This window comes from Babylonia areolata, chromosome 6, assembly GCF_041734735.1.
Source record: "Babylonia areolata isolate BAREFJ2019XMU chromosome 6, ASM4173473v1, whole genome shotgun sequence".
Taxonomy (NCBI): domain Eukaryota; kingdom Metazoa; phylum Mollusca; class Gastropoda; order Neogastropoda; family Buccinidae; genus Babylonia; species Babylonia areolata.
Genome location: NC_134881.1, coordinates 47,215,344 through 47,233,647, shown reverse-complemented (window position 1 = coordinate 47,233,647; position 18,304 = coordinate 47,215,344). Strand labels below are relative to the sequence as shown.

The following is an 18,304-nucleotide window of genomic DNA, read 5'->3' as shown; positions in this document are numbered from 1 at the left end:
ATTTATTTAACTATATTTTCAATGTCATTTTGTCAAGGGTTTCTTTTATGTACATGTTTAGTGTTTAGAATTAGAGAGGAATGTATTAAATGTGAAGTTCTCTACTTATTTTCTCATATATCTTTGAAAGAGTCAGAACCAGGGGAGTGCAGTAAGTTGTGTGTTGTGGTGATAGGGGGACTTGTCGGTGTATTCTTTTATTTCTGGTAGTAGTTTTGTTTTGTTTTGTTTTTTTCGGGGGTGGGGATGGGGGTGGTGGTGGGGTGTGTGGTTATTTGTTAGTCATATCTCACCCTGACTTTTTGTTGGTTGGTTTGTTTTCTTAGTGTGTTTATTTTACTGTGTGGTTTACTTAAGTTGGCATTTATACAGGCTTTGTTGTAATGGGTGTTATAACACAATGTTCTTGTTGCATCATCACCATCAGCATATAAGTGTTCTGTATACATTGTCACCAGTATACATGCATCATCAGTATATATACATTTGTATTTGGTGTGGGGATCATGGCTCAGTGTGCTTAAGAAATGCAGGCAACTCCATGCCATAAAGACATTATGTCTTATTTGTATATGAACATATGGTTTTGAACTCAGTGCTTTCTTAATGGTGTCAGGCAGACTGACGCTGATCTAATGAGTATTTTAGTTTCTGTATTTTAATGAACTATTGAGGATAGTTTATGATCTGAAGTGCTGCTTCCATTGAAAAGAAGTTTATACATGATTGTGAAGTTCGACTCTTCTGAATCGGGTAAAGTTAGAAAAATAAAAGAAAAGATTGTGCAAATAGGTATAAAACTAAATTATCTGGTTTCAAGGTCAGCAGGCTTTAAGTCAAGTTCTTACACTGTAAGACTAAACCATAACTTACTGTCAGAAACATTAGGTATATTTGTTGTGACACTGTGTGTCAGATAATTCTCTCCAGCTAAGCAACTCTTTCAGCCAGCTCAAACCAAGGCACAAAATTGAAGATTTACTGTGAAAGGAAATGGCTTTATTTGGAAGAAAACTTAGAAAAATGAAAGCAGACAGGACTGAAGTTTCAACAAGAAACAACACAGTCGACTTTATTAAAGAAATGTTCACCACTCTTGTTATTTATTAATGATTGTCCAGTATATTTAATGTTCATTCGTTAAGCTTTTGATTTGCTTTCCTAAAGGGTATATGTGGTTGATATTGGTGTCTTACAAAAAAAAAGGACATTAGCAGTAAAGCTTGTATCAGAAAGTAATGATTGGAATGACCAAAATATTCAAAGAATTTCTGATAGCTGCCGATTTAAAAAAGGTGAGACTGAAGCAATTAAATAAATGAATTCAAATATTGTCACATAGAAGACGATAGTGAATTGTGAATACAGAAGAGACAGAAAGGATGAAAGTAGTAAACTGTGGATATAGAAGAAAAAGAAAGGATTAAGGTGATGTGGAGAAACAGGCAAGTGAAGAGAAGCATTGGACAGGTGGGCGGGGACAGAGACTGTGCCATGTACTTTATGTGGACAGAGGGCAGGGAAAGTCTTGTCATTCTGTGTGTCAAAAATAAGGTGTGTGGAGGGACCAGGTGTTGCTTTGATGCTGATTTTGTTCTGTTGCGCTGCTAGGCCTCCCCAAAAGACATAGCTTGATAGATATCACCTCCCTTGTGGAGGGATCCATCACCATTTTGGGCCGCTCCATATCGCTGAGCAGTAAGTAAACGTCCTGTCACCCCTTTCCATCCTGCCAGTTTTGGATTCTTGCGCCTTCTGTGGCTTTGTATGCAAGAGGTGTATTTTGTGCCTGCATGATATGTCCAGTCTTGCACTCCCATCCGGAGATGTTTGTGTTCCTGTAGATTCTTGGCTTGTTTTGGCTTTGTCTTAGGAATGTGTAGTGTAGTAACTGTAACTTTTGTGTTGTCATTGAGCTCTGACTGAATAAGTGAACTAAACAAACTGTATTTTCTGTTTTAACAGTGTATTGTGCAAACTCTTGTGTAGAATAGTATACTTTCCACCATCTTTCAGAATCTTGCTCTTTATTCATATTCTAAAAAAAATTGTTGAACAGAATATTACATGTTATTATTAATGTCATATTTAGTTTAATATCTTAACCGATTGCATTAGTTCACATCTTTGACTTATCAAGGACACACTTGAATTAGGGTTACATTGATAATTAAAGCTTGAAAAGAAAGTGGTTGAAATATTCTAGAGGCTGATGTTATTTTCTGAAAGCTTCAGTTGATTTGCAGCTGCTTCATTTTCGTTTGTTTCTAAAAAGATTTCTGTGTGATCTTAAGACCGGATGAAGCCAATAAAGTTCTTGTTTAACTTTAAATGTGAAAGGCTCTGAACAATTTGATACATGCCTTTCTGTGTTTGCATTTATTTTAGCTTTGCACAAGGCTTATGATAACAAATGAATTTTAGTTGTGCTATGAATATTCATTAGTCTGAAAAAGTGCATGAATAAACATTAGCATAAGTCAGTTGGCTGCGTAGCTTGTCTTGGAGTTGAGCTGTTATTTTACACATTTATTCAGCACATCCACTGGACTTATAAGAGTCCAAAATTTGAAATGCGTTTTGCTACATGACTGACATCCACTTTGTTGAAACTCCTGTAATTCAGACTGCTACTGCTCCTAGGCCCATAGAGATACCACTGCACTGTAATCAGTAGCTGCAGAATAGTTCAGCTTGCTATGCTGGCAGTACACCTGACAGTAGAATAGAGAGTTATGCTAGCTGCAGTAGATCTAGATGCCATTGACAGTCTGCAAGCTTAGAGTGGTTTGTTGATGTGATGGAGAATTTAGGAGACAGGTTTTGGGTTAGTTTTTGAAAGGGCCACATTTTAGTCAACATTTATGAATATGTTGAATAACAGAATTTAGTAGATGGTCTTTAATTCAATGTGTTCGTATTTTTGTGATATTCATACACGCACATATACACGAACACAACACACACACATGAGCCTAAGATTCTCTCTCTCTCTCTCTCTCTCTCTCTCTCTCTCTCTCTCACACACACACACACACACACACACAAACACACACATGCGCGCGCGCGCGCACACACACACACACACACACAGAAGAAGAAAGAAAAATGTAGAGATTTGTGATTTCTACAATCTGTTTTCAAATTACAAGGAAACATTTCTTATTGTTCACATCCAGTAGGACTGTTTCATGATTGTGTTACATCCACACTCCAACGCATTTGAAGGCTTTTGAAGAGAAAGCTAACAGGCTTAACTTGAAAAACTGAACTATAATTGTCTTTGATAAGTACTGGAGATATTGTTACGTACCTTTATACAATTACAAATATATATATATGTTCTCTTCCTGCTGTGTATTCCATTATTCTAATCTTCTCACATTAATGTTCAAATAATATTAAAATGTCCATCAGTTAATCAAAGATGAAATAATATTGCTTTTTTTGTGATGTAATGCACTTTGTGTGTCATAGTATATGAATGGAAGAACAAGAATGTTTGGAAAAGTATGAACTATTCTGCTGATGTTGCAATTAAATCGTATAATGTTGCCGGTTTTTGTTGTTTTTTGTTTTAATGTGGTTTTTTGTGTGCGTATCTGCTTTTGAAAATTTACTGACTGTACCAGAGTATTTTGGAAGATAAAAGTTTATTGCAAGCTTGTAGTTTGGACTATGGGGTAAGCAGCTGATCCTATTTTGGATATTGGGTTAGCAATTTACCTGATTATAACTTAGGACTAAGGGGTAAGCTGCCAGTCTTGTTTTTGGATATTAGCAGTTACATGGTTATGACTTTTTAACCAGAGGGTAGCAATTGATCCTGTTCTGAGCTATGGGGTAAACAGTTAATCTAGTTCTGGACTGAGGGGAAAGCAGTCCATTGGTCATGGACCATGGGGTGAGCAGCTTACCTTGTTTTGGGCTCTGGGATGAGAAGTTGATCCAGACTTCGAGCATTAAAATGTTGCAGTCTGCATTGTCACATTTGTGCAGGCACAACATTTTGGTTAAGACCTGAGAAACAAGAAAAGATGCTGCTTGTTTCTATTTGTTCCCTTTCCCCCCCTATTATACAAGGGTATTGGGTGTACAATTTTTTCTTCTTCTTTTTCCCTTTTTGAACATTTGGGCATCTGGAGATTTATACAAGTTTATTCGTTTCTTTCATTTTTGAAAATTGTTATAAATGGGTTTGGTTCTTAATGAGGAAACCAAGGAAGAGGGGTAAGGCTTTTGTTTCATCCACTTCATTTTGTTTCCTGATGACTTGACAGTTCCTTGAACATGGCCAACTTGCACAGACACTAACTGGTAACATCTATGCATGATAATTATATATATGATAATGATAATATATAAATTTTTGAAGGCTTTTTTTTTGCAGTTAACTAGAACTCTGATACTAAGAAGATTAATCAGAAATAATTTAGCATGTCAGCATGGGTGTTTGGCGTTGATTTTTATCTTATTGATAAGAAAAAAATGGTGACCTTTTCTTTATTGATCCAGAGGATATCGGTATACCAATGTAAATTGTAAATGTCAACAGCGTAATTGTCTGGTGTTATATTTCTATTGTATTATTAAGATCACACTTCATTCATATCATGCAACCACACAGGTAATCTGTTGGGCTTGAGAGTAAGTGGTATGTTTTAGAACTGATAGGGAAGTATATTATATCTTGGCCAGAACAGACTCCTCTACTTGTCTTTCTGGGGACAGTGATGATTGTATTCCGGCGCCACCATTTAAAACATTTTTTGTTTTTTCTCTAAAGTGAATTTTAAAGCATGATTTTGCCAGGGGCAGCTCTGTTCTTGCTGTAAATAGTGTGATATCTCATGTGCACAAAATGCAAGTTGCACACAGGACCTGGATTTGATCATCCCAACCGAAAGACTAGCATTACCCAGACCACTACACAAGGTGTAGAGGAAGATTGGGGAAAAAATCCCTGCCCTTGCAGGAATCAAAACAAGGATCCCTGCTTCCTGGTCAGGCGACTGTACCACCAGGCCATCACTGCTCTATCCATGTGATACTTCTAGCATTTTGTTATTTATAGGATACTGTGTTAAAGATTAATGGAGTGTGTGTAATTCATGGGTCGTTAGCTTAAGGATGTAATACAGTCACAACCTTTTACAGTGTGTGTGTGTGTGTTGAATACTGATGTAGGGCCAGTGTCCAGCCTTATGGTATTGACTGGGTTTGTGTGTGGTGGACCCTGTACAATGTGTGTTGGGGAGTCTGTGTATCAGGATCACGGTGTTATGTTGCCTGGAGTGTCCATGTGTATCCTTCATGTAATGTGACAGGTCAGTGTACAGGTGTGGTCCTGATGTGTGTGCATGGTCTCTGTGTGTGAAATGTACATGTGAGGGAAGTTTTGTGGTATGTGGCTATATATCTGTTGTCTGTGAATGTGATAATCGTTACTGTCTTGCATGTTACTTGTTCAGTGATGTGACGCACATATTGGTCGGGGTGGGGAGGATTGAGAGAAGAGAAAAAAAACACACCAAAAAAACCCACAAAAAACAAACAAAAAACCCCAAAGAAAAACAACAACAAACCTTGCTGTCTACAGGCATGTAGTGGTAATCGTGTTAAATGCATTGTCAGAAAAATGAGACATACAGAAAAGAAACTATGTGACTTTTGCACTTGCTTCAGCTGGATACAGTAAATCTTTCATTGGAAAATGTTTTGTCTTTCCCATTTCACATACAGAAATTCTAATGTTTGCTGATTCTGTTCCATAGATGGAAGCCCTAAATTATAAAGTGTTCTTGCTGGTAATTGTTCATTGTCACTCTCTGATGCAGTACAGCTGTGCTTTGCTGGTGTTCATAAAGACCATGCTCATTGTTTTTGGTATGTCGTGAGAGTTTGTGTATTTATGAGTGTGTATTTGTGTATATATGTTAGTAGGTATGTGTGTGTTATTTTTCGTTGTGCATAGATCTGTCTGTATGGTTGTGCGTGTGTGTGCTATGTGTCTGTATAAATATGCCCACTTGTATATGTATGGTTGTGTCTGTGTGCTGTGTCTACTTGTTTGTGTGTATGTGTGCACACGCACCAAGTCTTTGTGCATAGGTCTTCCTGTATGTGGATGGTTGTGTGTGAATTCTTTTTATCTTCATAGTGTAATTGTTCAGCTGCATGTGTCCATAAGATAAAACATGAAAATGGAACTTACTGACAGTATGATATGTGTTTGATCTTTGTCCGTTTCTTCACACTGTGAGGAATAAACATATCCGTAGGTCAGACAGTAGATACGTATTTCTGAATGTCAGCAGACTTTGGACTTGAATTTTCTTACTATCACATGTGTCTTGGTAAATCATATGTAGACATCAAGGCCTTCAGGTTGAGTGTGTTGTGCCAACTAACTCTGATATAAATTTGAAGTGTACAGTTTTTCAATAGATTTTTTTACATCTGAAAGTATACAATTTTTTTATATTCCTGTTTTGGTCACTAAAAGTGCCCTTTTGTTTGACTTTCTTTTTCTCCCTGAAGATTGTAAATTGTGATTGAATTTTTATTTGACTGTTGTATTCTAGACCTTCTGTGAACAAAATGCATGCAAGCAGAAATTCATTTCGTAAAACTGGAAGATAATAAGGTAGAGCAGTTTCCGGGATGAGGTAAAATAGGAGAGCATACTATTTCGCAACCATCTTTAGGTTTTCTATTTACCATTCCCTTGAAGGGCCAGCCTGTATAAAGGGTATTATGCACTTTTCTATGAACATTATATTTATTGGCTATTAGCTGTTAATTCTAAGTTTTGTTTGCAAGGTGATATTTTTTCATGTCAGAAATTTAGATATTAATTCTGATTTTTTTGTTAAAAAGTTTTTTCGGTTCATGTTGGAAACCATTTGAGGGAAAAGACTGGTGTGACATACTGTGACATCATGTTGGTAAGACTGTATGCTGTCAGATCTGTGTACACAGAACATCAGTGTTAAGAAAAAGACAAAAAACAAAAAAAGAAGAAGAAGAAATGAAAAGAAAAAAAGTGAGTGTGGAGGTGAAGAGGTTTTGGATGTGACAGCAGTGGTTGTGTGCGTGTGTGACCAGATCTGTCCACACTGGGCCTGGAGTCGGACAAGCTGGACAAGCCGGCCACCCACACCCACCGACGACGCAGCAGTCAGGGCCGTATAGAGCTGCCTGTCCTCCGTCCTCTGCCCAAGTCACTCAACAACGACATGAAGTGAGTCACTGTCAGTGTGCACAATGTTGAGCAAAGTGGTAAATGTTGTTTGCCTTTGGTCATATGTTGACTGCAAGGAAGTCTGGAATACTTTGGCATGTGGTTACTGTCATTTAGGAGTGTGGTAATTGTGGTTTGCCTTCGCTCATATGCTGACTGTGATCCCTGATTTATGTGCACCTGGTAGGTTTAGGATGGATATTTTTCTGATCTCCCAGGTCAACAAATGTGCAGACCTACTAGTGCCTGAACCCCTTTCATGTTTATAAGCATGCAGAAGATCCTGTATGCCAGTTATAGATCCATGCCAGTGTTTGGTGGGTTATAGAAACAAGAAAATGCCCAGCATTCACACCCTGGAAAAAGAGCATGGCTGCCAAAATTGCAGGGTAAAAAGTCATGCATGTAAAAGCCCACTTGAACATATTAGTGAACATGGGATTTGCAGAAGTTTGTTGAATTTGTAAAGTAGTGTGAACAGAGATACAACAAATGAGTGCAACACTGCTGTTGAGAGAGAAAGGCAGAAAAATACATGTAGTGTCTTCATTAATTCATATACAATTGCAAGTTGACATTCATTTACAATATTTATTAACTGATACGTCTGAACATTGGCCAAGAATATTGTCGAGTTGATAATATAGATGGTATATTTTCTATTCACTTTTTATGTTTGATCTTGTCATATTAATTAGTGGAGTGATGGCCTAGAGGTAACGCGTCCGCCTAGAAAGCGAGAAAATCTGAGCGCGCTGGTTTGAATCACGGCTCAGCTGCCGATATTTTCTCCCCCTCCACTAGACCTTGAGTGGTGGTCTGGACGCTAGTCATTCGGATGAGACGATAAACCGAGGTCCTGTGTGCAGCATGCACTTAGTGCACGTAAAAGAACCCACGGCAACAAAAGGGTTGTTCCTGGCAAAATTCTGTTGAAAAATCCTCTTCAACAGGAAAAACAAATAAAACTGCATGCAGGAAAAAATACAAAAAAATGGGTGGTGCTGTAGTGTAGCGACGTGCTCTCCCTGGGGAGAGCAGCCTGAATTTCACGCAGAGAAATCTGTTGTGATAAAAAGAAATACAAATACAAATAAAACTCAGATCTCTATATAATCAGTTAAGTATTAGCTCGGGTAAGAAGAGATGAATACTTAGCAGAGATGAAACCCAGAGAAATCTGTAGTGACAAGAAGAGTAATACAAATAATACAAATACAAAACCCACTGCTTCAAATACTTGGATACAGATCATGTTCATTTGTGTCTCGTAGAGCAGTCACATTATAAGTGTTGTGTTATGTACATACTGTCTCCTCACCTGTGCCTGTTGCCCAGTCTGGGACATTGTCAATCAACAAAACAAGTGTTCTCCAGCCATCCTGGTCCTGTGCCAGTCCCTCCAGTTGTCCCTAGGAGTGATGTGTCTCCTTCATGCCAGGTCATGGAGCCTTATATTTCTTGGACGGGCACTTTTCTTTTCCTGGTACATTCTGTATTGTTATGGATATAATTCTGTAGAGCAGTAGATGAGGTTTCATGGTGTTAAGTGAAGGTAGTGTACAGATTTCTTATTCAAAGTGACCTGGCAGTGTTGACCCTAACCAGCACATTGGTGTGTGCGTGTGCGTGTGTGTGTGTGTGTAGAAAAGTGCAGCAGATGACGGACATCCGGTCAGACGTGGGCTACACCAGGGCCTGGGTCCGGCTGGCACTGGAGCGCAAGATGCTCTCCACTCACCTCAAGGAGCTGCTCAGTGATGCCACTTTGCTTAGGTACGCTAGGGGTGTTGGGGGTGGGGGGGTATGTGTGGGTGTGTTGAGGGACCAGGAGTGTTGCTACTACAGCGCAAGGGCACTGGGATGGAAAGGAACTGGTTTTGGGAACTGTTGCTGATGTCCAGAAAACTTAACCTTGGTCTGGTCATTTGAGACAGACATGGATCATGGGTTCAGTGTGTGTGTTTGGGTGGGTTGGGGTACATGTGTGTATTTTTTTCTGTATGCATTTGTGTGCATGCGTGTCTGTGCACATTGTATGTGTTGAGTGTGTGGTTGTGCGCATTTGCCCCTTCTCCCTTTTCTGCTTAGTCATTATATACTATGTTACAACATACAACTCTTATTTGTGTTTATTCACAATTAGGTGTCATCCAGTGCTTCTCATGTTCCATGAGTTTGACACCACTCACAGAAAATTAGGTTACATTATTGTCTTTCTTTTGGTTCCTAATGTTGACTTCATGAGTGTGGTGTCCATTTAGCCAAGAGTTCCAAGAGAAAGGGATGACATGTGTTGCTCCACTGTACTCTTGACATTAAAGTTATTTATTTTGGTGTCATATACTGTACCATGTCAAACTGATGCAAACTAGGCCTATGGTTTGCTCTGTTTGGCCAAATTTCGCGCGGCTAACAGTGAAAAGACGCCCCTCTTAGTCTGGCCCGCTCTTAGCCAATCAAACGCCTCTAACAGCTATAAGCGCTGAATCATTCCTTTGGCCAAGGCTCTCCACGCCATCTTGTCAGGTTTTCGCTCTGTCTCGTCTAACGCTTTTTTTGGCTATTAAGCGTGTTCATTTGGCCTTATTTTGTTGTATGCAGCTTGCCTGTATATTGTTCTTACATTCTGTGTACTCGTTTCAACTCGGCCCCCTCGATTCGTTCATATTTTTCTACCTCTGAGTCGATCCTGTCTTTCCTTTCTCTGTTGGGGATCGAATTTTCGCTGGGTTCCTACGCGCGGTACCATGCCTCGTATGCCATCCTACGAAGGCAGGGATCATGATGCTGGGAGGGATACTCGGCAAGAGACTCTCCCAGGCCCGGAGCTCATGATTTTTCCCGATAGGGACCGCGGCGATGCGTCTGCAGACGCAGATCGCGGAGGGGACGCTCGTTCCAATAAAACAGTCATGAAGGGGACCGGGGGGAAAGGGATACGAGCGTCGCCTCCCGAGGTGTCCCAGCGCGAGGCAGGTGGAGGGGGGAGTAGCACGTCCTCTCTTGGTGGTGGGGACTCGCGGCTGGGTGCGAACTCCCAAGGGGAGGCCGCCCCCCGCCGTTACCCGGGTCCCCACACGGAGACGGCCCTCAGGGGCCCCAGTGCTGTTCCCCCTCCTCCCTTCTCGGTCGACCCCCCTCCCCCACCACCTTTTGGGGGAGAAAAACATTTGGTTCCGGGGGGGGACCTCCACTTTGCCCACCCCGGGCCAAGCCACCCCAGTCTCCCCACGGGAGGGGATTCGGGGCGCGTGGCAACCTGCTCTGCAGGTCTTCCCGCTATCCGGCCGGTCTCCCCTGCTGGGGGAGTCCCGCGCGTGTCAGGCAGTTCCGGGCAGTCAGACCGCCAGCCTTTCGGCGTGTCTGACACTCAAGTCGGACCTGACCTCCCTCCGACTTGGCCAGGTTTTCCCCTTCAGCGAGGTCAAGGCGCCAGTGACCCTTGGGGCTGGGGTCACGGGATGGCTGGTGCCCACGGGTGGTATCCCCCATTCTACCCGTACTGGGGTGCACCTATGGTGCATGCTGGGTTACCGGGAGGAGCAGGGACCAACCCCTTGTCCGCTCCCCACCGGACCCAACCCAGCACAGATCACAGAGTGACACACACAGCCCCGACAAGAGGGATTGACTTCTCGCCGGGCAGGTCGAGCTCCTCGACCAATATTACCACTACAGCCTCAAATTGGTCCTCTGTCAACACGCAGGTGACCTCCACGGTCACTACGGCTTCCTTTTCAGGACCGACGGCGGCTGAGGGGCCCCGCTCAACACGTGGGAGCCTGCCGTTCCCACCTACCCAGCCCTCGGTCCTAAAAGGAGATGAGTGGGTGTTTGTCCCCTCACAGCACTCGTGGGTCCCTCTGGCGTCCAGGGACGCCCTCTCTGAGAAGGTGTGGCACCCACCATCCCAAGCATGGTTGGACCTACGGTCCACACACTCCCCACCCTCTTCAGGTGTCAAGGACATAACAGCGGAGACCAGGGTCCCTGCTCGGGATCGCCCCAGCTCATCCCGCTGGGCTGACCACAGCCCACAGGACGCCCCCGTGGGTACATCCACTTGGGATGGCACCCAGCAGGGGATGGACTGTGAACAAGAGGGGGAGCCCCTGTCTTCGGATGAGGACGAGCAAGCGGATGAGCACTCTTCACCCCCATCCCAGGGGGACAGACTGAGCCCATGCCTCCCTAGGGACCAGCCTGAACCAAACTCGGACTTTGCCGAGCTCGAACTGACCCTCCCCAATAGGGTCACACATGCCGAATCAGTCCCTCAGGCAACTTTGTCACCCTTAACCCTCCTTCGGTCATGTGACTCTAACTCCAGAACCACAAGGCGACTCAGAGTGCCAGAAATGGCTCAGGAATGGCTTAATAAGCCAGCCCGCACCGTCAGGGGTGCTGCTTCCATCCCTCCTCCAGGCAGGGAGTCCCTCTCTGCCCCGGGTGCTTTTGCCCCAGGCAAGTTCCTTAAAGATCCCTCCAAGGGAGGAGTGTGGTCCTGGTACACACAGGACCACCCTGCCTACAGGGAAGCAGAGCCCTCCGCGCAGGACAGGATGTTGGTCTCACAGCACACCACCTTCCCCACCTCAGCTACTCTTTCCTTTAAGACATTAGCGTAGTGGGACAAACTGGCCCGCCGCTGCCTTCTCGAGGTTTCCACGGCTTATACCTTCTTTGACGCGTTCCTCCACAGAGCCAATGAGCTGTGGGAACAACGTCCAGTTCATCAGGACACGGAGTCTCCTTCCTCTGTCCCGCCTGGCCTCTTCTCAGACCCGAGGTTAAACACTTTTGGCAATCGGGTAGCGTCTGGTCTCACGGCAGCTGCAGACGCAGCTACCAGCCTTCACTTCAATACTGTGCTAGCGCGGCGTGATGCCGTTCTCCGCCTCTCTAACATTCCAGTAGAGGAGAGGGCTGCACTGCGGTCCATCCCAGCACAGCAGCACTCCCTCTTCGGCCAGTATGCACCGCATTTTGTCAGCCACAGGGCAGAGACAAACAGGGAGGTGGCCTCATATTTAGCCCACTCCTCCCAGGGGTGCCAGGGTTCTATGCCATTGAAGAGACCCGCCACCAGGGCTCCTCCATATACCACGCCTCCTAAGTCAAAGCGGCGTGCGCAGAATCAGCGGCAGAGGAACAAACCACCTCATGTCCGTCCAAGCCGACCAGCCATGCCCAAGGCCAGAAGGCAGCACCCCCAATGACTGGGCCCCGATTCAGCACCGCCAGTCGTTCAGCCCCTCCAAGTAGGAAACTTGTCCCGGCATGCTCATCAGTGGCATGCTCTGGGGCTCAACGACTGGATTGTATCGGTGCTAGAGTCGGGGTACATGCTCCCTTGGGTGGGGGACCGCCCCCCTCTAAGATCCACTCCTCCTCCTTATGTGCCCAGCTCGATGGAGCAGGAGAGCGTCTTAGAGAAAGAGATATCGCACCTACTCCTCATAGGGGCGATATCTCAACTCTCGGACCCGGGCCCCGGTTTTTACGGCCGGTTGTTCGTGATTCCAAAGGTCTCAGGAGGGTGGAGACCAGTCCTGGACTTGTCCCCCCTCAACAGATTCCTCCCCAAAATGAAATTCAAGATGGACACACAGGCACAGATTCGGGAGACCATTCAATGGGGCGATTGGGCGACGTCCATCGATCTGAAAGATGCTTATTTCCATATCCTCATCCACCCGGCATCCCGTCGGTACCTGAGGTTCGTGTGGAGGGACAAGGTGTTCCAGTTCTCGGCCCTCCCATTTGGTCTGTCCCTTGCCCCTTTCCTGTTTACCAAGGTGGTGCGGGAATTGGTGTCCATCGTCCGGTCGGAGTCCATTCGGCTCTGTGTCTACCTGGACGACTGGCTTATTCTGGCCCAGTCACAGGCCCTGTGCCAGAGTCATACAGCCAGACTTCTAGACCTGTGCTCCCAACTGGGCTTCATCACGAACCAGGAGAAATGCAATCTGTCCCCGAGCCAGTCCTTCGACTTCTTAGGGATGAGATTCGACACGCGGTCTATGATAGTCTCTCCGACGCCAGATCGTTGGGACCGTCTGGCAGGCCTCCTCAACCACTTGCGTCATTCCTCCCAAGCAACAGCGCGGACACTTTCTTCCCTCCTGGGCATGATGGAGTCCATGGCACCTCTCATCCCTCTGGGCAGGGTTCTCAAGCGCCCTCTTCAGAGGGCACTCAGGCTACGGTGGTCCCAGAGCACTCAGCCATGGGATACCCTGATATGTTTGGGCGAGTGGTTCCTCGAGGTGACATCAGAGTGGTTAACCACCCCTCTTCTGACACAGGGGGTGCCCATAGCCCCACCTACTCTTCAGGTGGCACTATTCACAGACGCCTCCTCCCTGGGCTGGGGAGCCCACATGGACTCACTCCATGCAGCAGGGACTTGGTCCCCGGAGGAGCGCCTATGCCACATCAATGTTCTGGAACTGGAGGCAGTTCGCAGGGCTCTCCTGCACTTCATGGGGGAGGCCACCGGCAAGACCATCCACTTGTTCACGGACAGTACAACAGTCGCATGTTACGTGAACAAAGGGGGGGGAGCGCACTCGGCAGACCTCTCTCTGTGGACCGAGGCTCTCCTCGGTTGGTGCCACAGCAAGGGCATTGCACTTTCAGCGAGACACATAGCAGGGAAAGACAACATTTTGGCAGATGCTCTCAGCAGGTCCAAGAGTGTCATACACACAGAGTGGACCCTGGACAAGGACACCCTGCAAGGGGTGTGGGAACAGTGGTTCCGGCCAATGGTGGACCTGTTTGCGACAAGGTTCAACAAGAGACTTCCCACTTACGTCTCTCCGGTCGCCGACCCAGAAGCATGGGCAGTGGATGCTCTCTCTCTAGACTGGAGCAGTCTGATTGCCTACGCGTTTCCTCCCTTTCCAATCCTGTCCACAGTGATACGGAAAGCCAGGTTGGAACGCCCGCAGCTGATCCTCATTGCGCCGAAATGGCCAGCCCAGCCCTGGTTTCCGGTCCTTCAGTCCCTGACACATGTCCACCCCTGGAACTGGAAACCAAACCTCATCTGCTGAGGCAGCCTCGTGCGGGCATTCCTCACTCCAATCCTCAAATGCTCCACCTGCACGCGTGGCTGCTGTGTGGTCGGAACTGTCAGCATCACCATTGAAGTCTTCCACCCCTCGGTCAGCCTCTGTGTCGGCCGCGCTGACCAAGGGGGGTGCCTCCTCCCACCTCCTCTCCATAGTCTCCAAAGCCAGGAGGGAGGGAACAGAGACTTTGTATGACTTTCGCTGGAAGAAATGGCTGCGTTGGTGTGCAGCTCAGAACATTCCCCCTACTAACCCTACGAGCATGCAGCTGGCCAACTTTCTGGCTCACTGCTCCTCGGTTCTCAACCTGTCTGCTAGTTCTGTGCGAGGGTACAGGTCTGCCATCTGTACCACTATCAAACAGCTAGGTGGTCCCGCTTTCAAAGCTGATTTCCTGCTCAGAGAGGTGGCTAGGGGCGCCTCTCTGAAGGAACCTAGGAATCCCAGAAGAGTGCCCCTCTGGGACTTGTTCCTGGTGCTGGATTTCATTCGAAAACAGCCCTTTGAGCCATTGGGGACTATTCCTTTTGACCTGCTCACTCTCAAGACCACTTTCCTTCTGTTGCTGGCCACTGGCCGTCGTAGAAGTGAGATTCATAGTCTTAGTGGAATGCCACAAGATCTAGCATTCCACAGAGATGGTTCCATCACTCTTCGTTTCCTTCCAGAATTTCTGGCTAAGAACCAAGACCCCGAGGTCCCTTCCCCCTCTCTGAGGGTCAGACCTTTGTCTGATATTCTTGCCCAAGATGATGAAGATAGGCATCTCTGCCCTGTTCGGTGTCTCAAATACTATTGGGATAGGTCTCGCCATAGGCGTTCTTCTCAGAGGCGCCTTCTCATCTCCCTCAATGAGAATTACAAGAAAGACATCGCTGCAGGCACCATTTCCCGCTGGGTTTCCCAAGTCATTCGTACAGCCTACTCTCATGCACACAAGGATATCAGTTGTCTTAATCCCAGAACACACGAAGTGCGGGCCATAGCTACTTCGGCTGCTTTCCAGCACTCGGTGCCACTGCAGCATGTCTTGGAGGGAGCCTTCTGGCGGTCTGAGAATCCCTTCATCAACTTCTACCTCCGGGATTTCGGTATGACCAGGGCTGACGGTTCCAAGGGGATTTCCTTTGTCGCGGCTAACACTGCCGTCCCCATACGAACCAGTAGGCGTTGCCCTCCTCCATTTGCTTTAAATTCTGCATCAGTTTGACATGGTACAGTATATGACACCAAAAGGAGGAGTTTGTATTATACTCCATGTTTGGTGTTACATATACTTACCATGTCAAACTCGAATGCCCGCCCGTCCGTCCCTGCGTCTCCGCCGTGGTTCTCATGGGGCATTTTCCTTCATGGCCACGGAATGATTCAGCGCTTATAGCTGTTAGAGGCGTTTGATTGGCTAACAGCGGGCCAGACTAAGAGGGGCGTCTTTTCACTGTTAGCCGCGTGAAATTTGGCCAAACAGAGCAAACCATAGGCCTAGTTTGCATCAGTTTGACATGGTAAGTATATGTAACACTAAACATGGAGTATAATACAAACTCCTCCTTTTCAGACTATTGTAATCACACCACACCCCCTCCTCACAGCCTCCACCCATCTGCTCATTTACACACACACACACACACACACACACACAAAAGCACACACACATACACATCCATGTGAACGTGCATGTGCGCACGCGCGCACACACACACACACACACATTCTCTCTCTCACTCACTCACACATTCATACACTTTTATATGCATGTGGATGGTGTTTCAGGTCTCTTTACAAGCGTTATGCTTTCCTGCGGTGTGAGGACGAGCGAGAGCAGTTCCTGTACCACTTGCTGTCCCTGAATGCTGTGGACTTCTTCTGTTTCACCAACACCTTTACCAACACAAGTCAGTGGTGTTGCCAAAACTGTTAGGTTTCTTTCTGTTTCATCACAGTGGTGTTGCCAGAACTGTTTAGGTTTCCTTCTGTTTCATCACAGTGGTGTTGCCAGAACTGTTTAGGTTTCCTTCTGTTTCACCAGCACCTTCACCAACACAAGTCAGTGCAATTGCCAAAGATGGGCATGAGCTGTTTACATAAGAGGAAGATTTTAAGCTGAGTGCAGACTTCTAACTAGATGAAAGAGGGCGTTCATTCCAAGTGAAAAGGTAAGAATATATATCTTTAGTCCGGCTTTGACGTATGGTGGCATGTGCAGTCAGTTTACAGTATGTTAACCATTATCATTATTATAGTGATATAGTGCCTGTCTTCAGTCAGAGATCAAACTCTAAGCATTTTACAAACACAGTCATTTGTGCAACAGGCTTCATACCTGGGTAGACCTGACAGCTGCCTTTAGGTGTTCATCATTCATTCAGCTGGGTTTCAGTCATGCACACACACACGCACACTAGTATATTAGATAGACATGACTGACAATTGCCCATAGGCGTTCATCATTCATTTCCTGTTTCATTCAGCCAGGCTTCAGTCATGCAGACACATACACAAGTATATCAGATTGCTGACCATTGGGCATTGTTTCAGTGGTGACATACCGGGTACTGGTCTACCCCAGCACCAAGCTGGGCTGCTCCACCACCTCGGCCAATGTGTGGCTGTCAGTGGCAGGTCAGCTGGGAGACTCCGGCCGCTTGGAGCTGCAGAAAAGCCTGCTGGAACTTACCTTTGATGTGAGCCAACCTTTCAGCATTTTGGTCTTTAGACTGCAGAGGTTGTGTGAGGCTGTGGAGGTTGTTTGAGAAAAAAATCTTTAGGCTGTGGAGGTTTGCAGCAACCTTTAGGCTGTGAAGGTTGTGTGAGGCAATCTTTAGGCTGTGGAGGATGTTTGAAGCAATGCTTAGGCTGTAGAAGTTGAGTTTGGCAACCTTTAGGCTGTGGCGGTTGTGTGAAGTAACCTTTAAGCTATGGGTATTGTTTGAGGCAACCCTCAGGCAATGGAGATAGTGTGAGGCAGCCTTTAGGATGTGATTGGTGTATGAAACAACCTTAACGCTGTGACGTTTGTGTAAGGCAAACTTTGGGTTATGGAGGTTGTGAATAGCAACATTTAGGATGTGGAATTTGCATAAGGTAACCTTGAGGTTATTAAGGTTGTGGTTGTTAAGGCCACCTTTTGGCTGTGGAGGTTGTGTGAAGCAATGTTTAGGCTATGGAGGTTGTTTGAGGTCACCTTTCGGCTATTGACATTGTTTGATGCAACCTTTTGGCTATTGACATTTTGTGATGCAATTTTTAGGCTATGAAAGATGAGTGAGGCAACCTATAGGCTAGAGAGGCATTCTTTAAGCTGAGGGGTTGTGTTAGGCAACCTTTAGATTACAGAATATTTGTATTTGTATTTCTTTTTATCACAACAGATTTCTCTGTGTGAAATTCGGGCTGCTCTCCCCAGGGAGAGCACGTCGCTACACTACAGCGCCACACATATTTTTGTATTTTTTCCTGCGTGCAGTTTTTATTTGTTTTTCCTATGGAAATATATGTTTAGGGTTGGCAGAAATCTTAAAATAATGGGAAACAAATCAGTGGAAATATATGTTTAGGGTTGGCAGAAATCTTAAAATAATGGGAAACAAATCAGTTTCACTACAAAATAAAGGGAAACAAATCAGTTTTGATGCATAGAGAGGAGTCAGAAGAAGTTGGAGGATTAGCTGCAGTACAGAATGCAAGGTTTTGATAGTTACCCCCCTCTCCCAATCCCCCACTGATCTGTTAAAATGTTGCATCATTGGCACTGTGATGGGAAGTATTGGCACAATGACAGACATATTGGCACTATGGTGGAAGTGAAAATTGAAAAAATTATTAGATGTTTAGAATAGGGTCTTGAAAAACATTCATGAATAGTACAGTCCTGAAATTTAGTTGGAAAAAAGAATAATCTTCTACACAATATGATGCAGTAATTGTCTTATGTATTTAGCTGAGAAGGCATATATCTTCTATTTTTCTGAAATGTAAA

The 18,304-nt window shown here is 45.4% G+C and overlaps 1 protein-coding gene across 6 annotated transcripts in view; it reads left to right on the top strand.

The window, feature by feature from the left end:
- The window catches only part of LOC143283094 (DENN domain-containing protein 5B-like), a 65,273-nt gene that overhangs the window by 29,943 nt on the left and 17,026 nt on the right, over positions 1-18,304 (top strand). For 3 of the 6 annotated variants that reach the window (XM_076589170.1, XM_076589168.1, XM_076589169.1), the window contains 5 exons: positions 1,612-1,698; positions 7,108-7,243; positions 8,891-9,019; positions 16,099-16,220; positions 16,864-17,009. In XM_076589170.1, the coding sequence (XP_076445285.1) occupies positions 1,612-1,698; positions 7,108-7,243; positions 8,891-9,019; positions 16,099-16,220; positions 16,864-17,009 (620 nt within the window). Of the gene's footprint in view, positions 1-130; positions 152-1,611; positions 1,699-7,107; positions 7,244-8,890; positions 9,020-16,098; positions 16,221-16,863; positions 17,010-18,304 lie in introns of all 6 variants that reach the window. The other 3 variants (XM_076589173.1, XM_076589172.1, XM_076589171.1) reach the window with 2 other exon arrangements.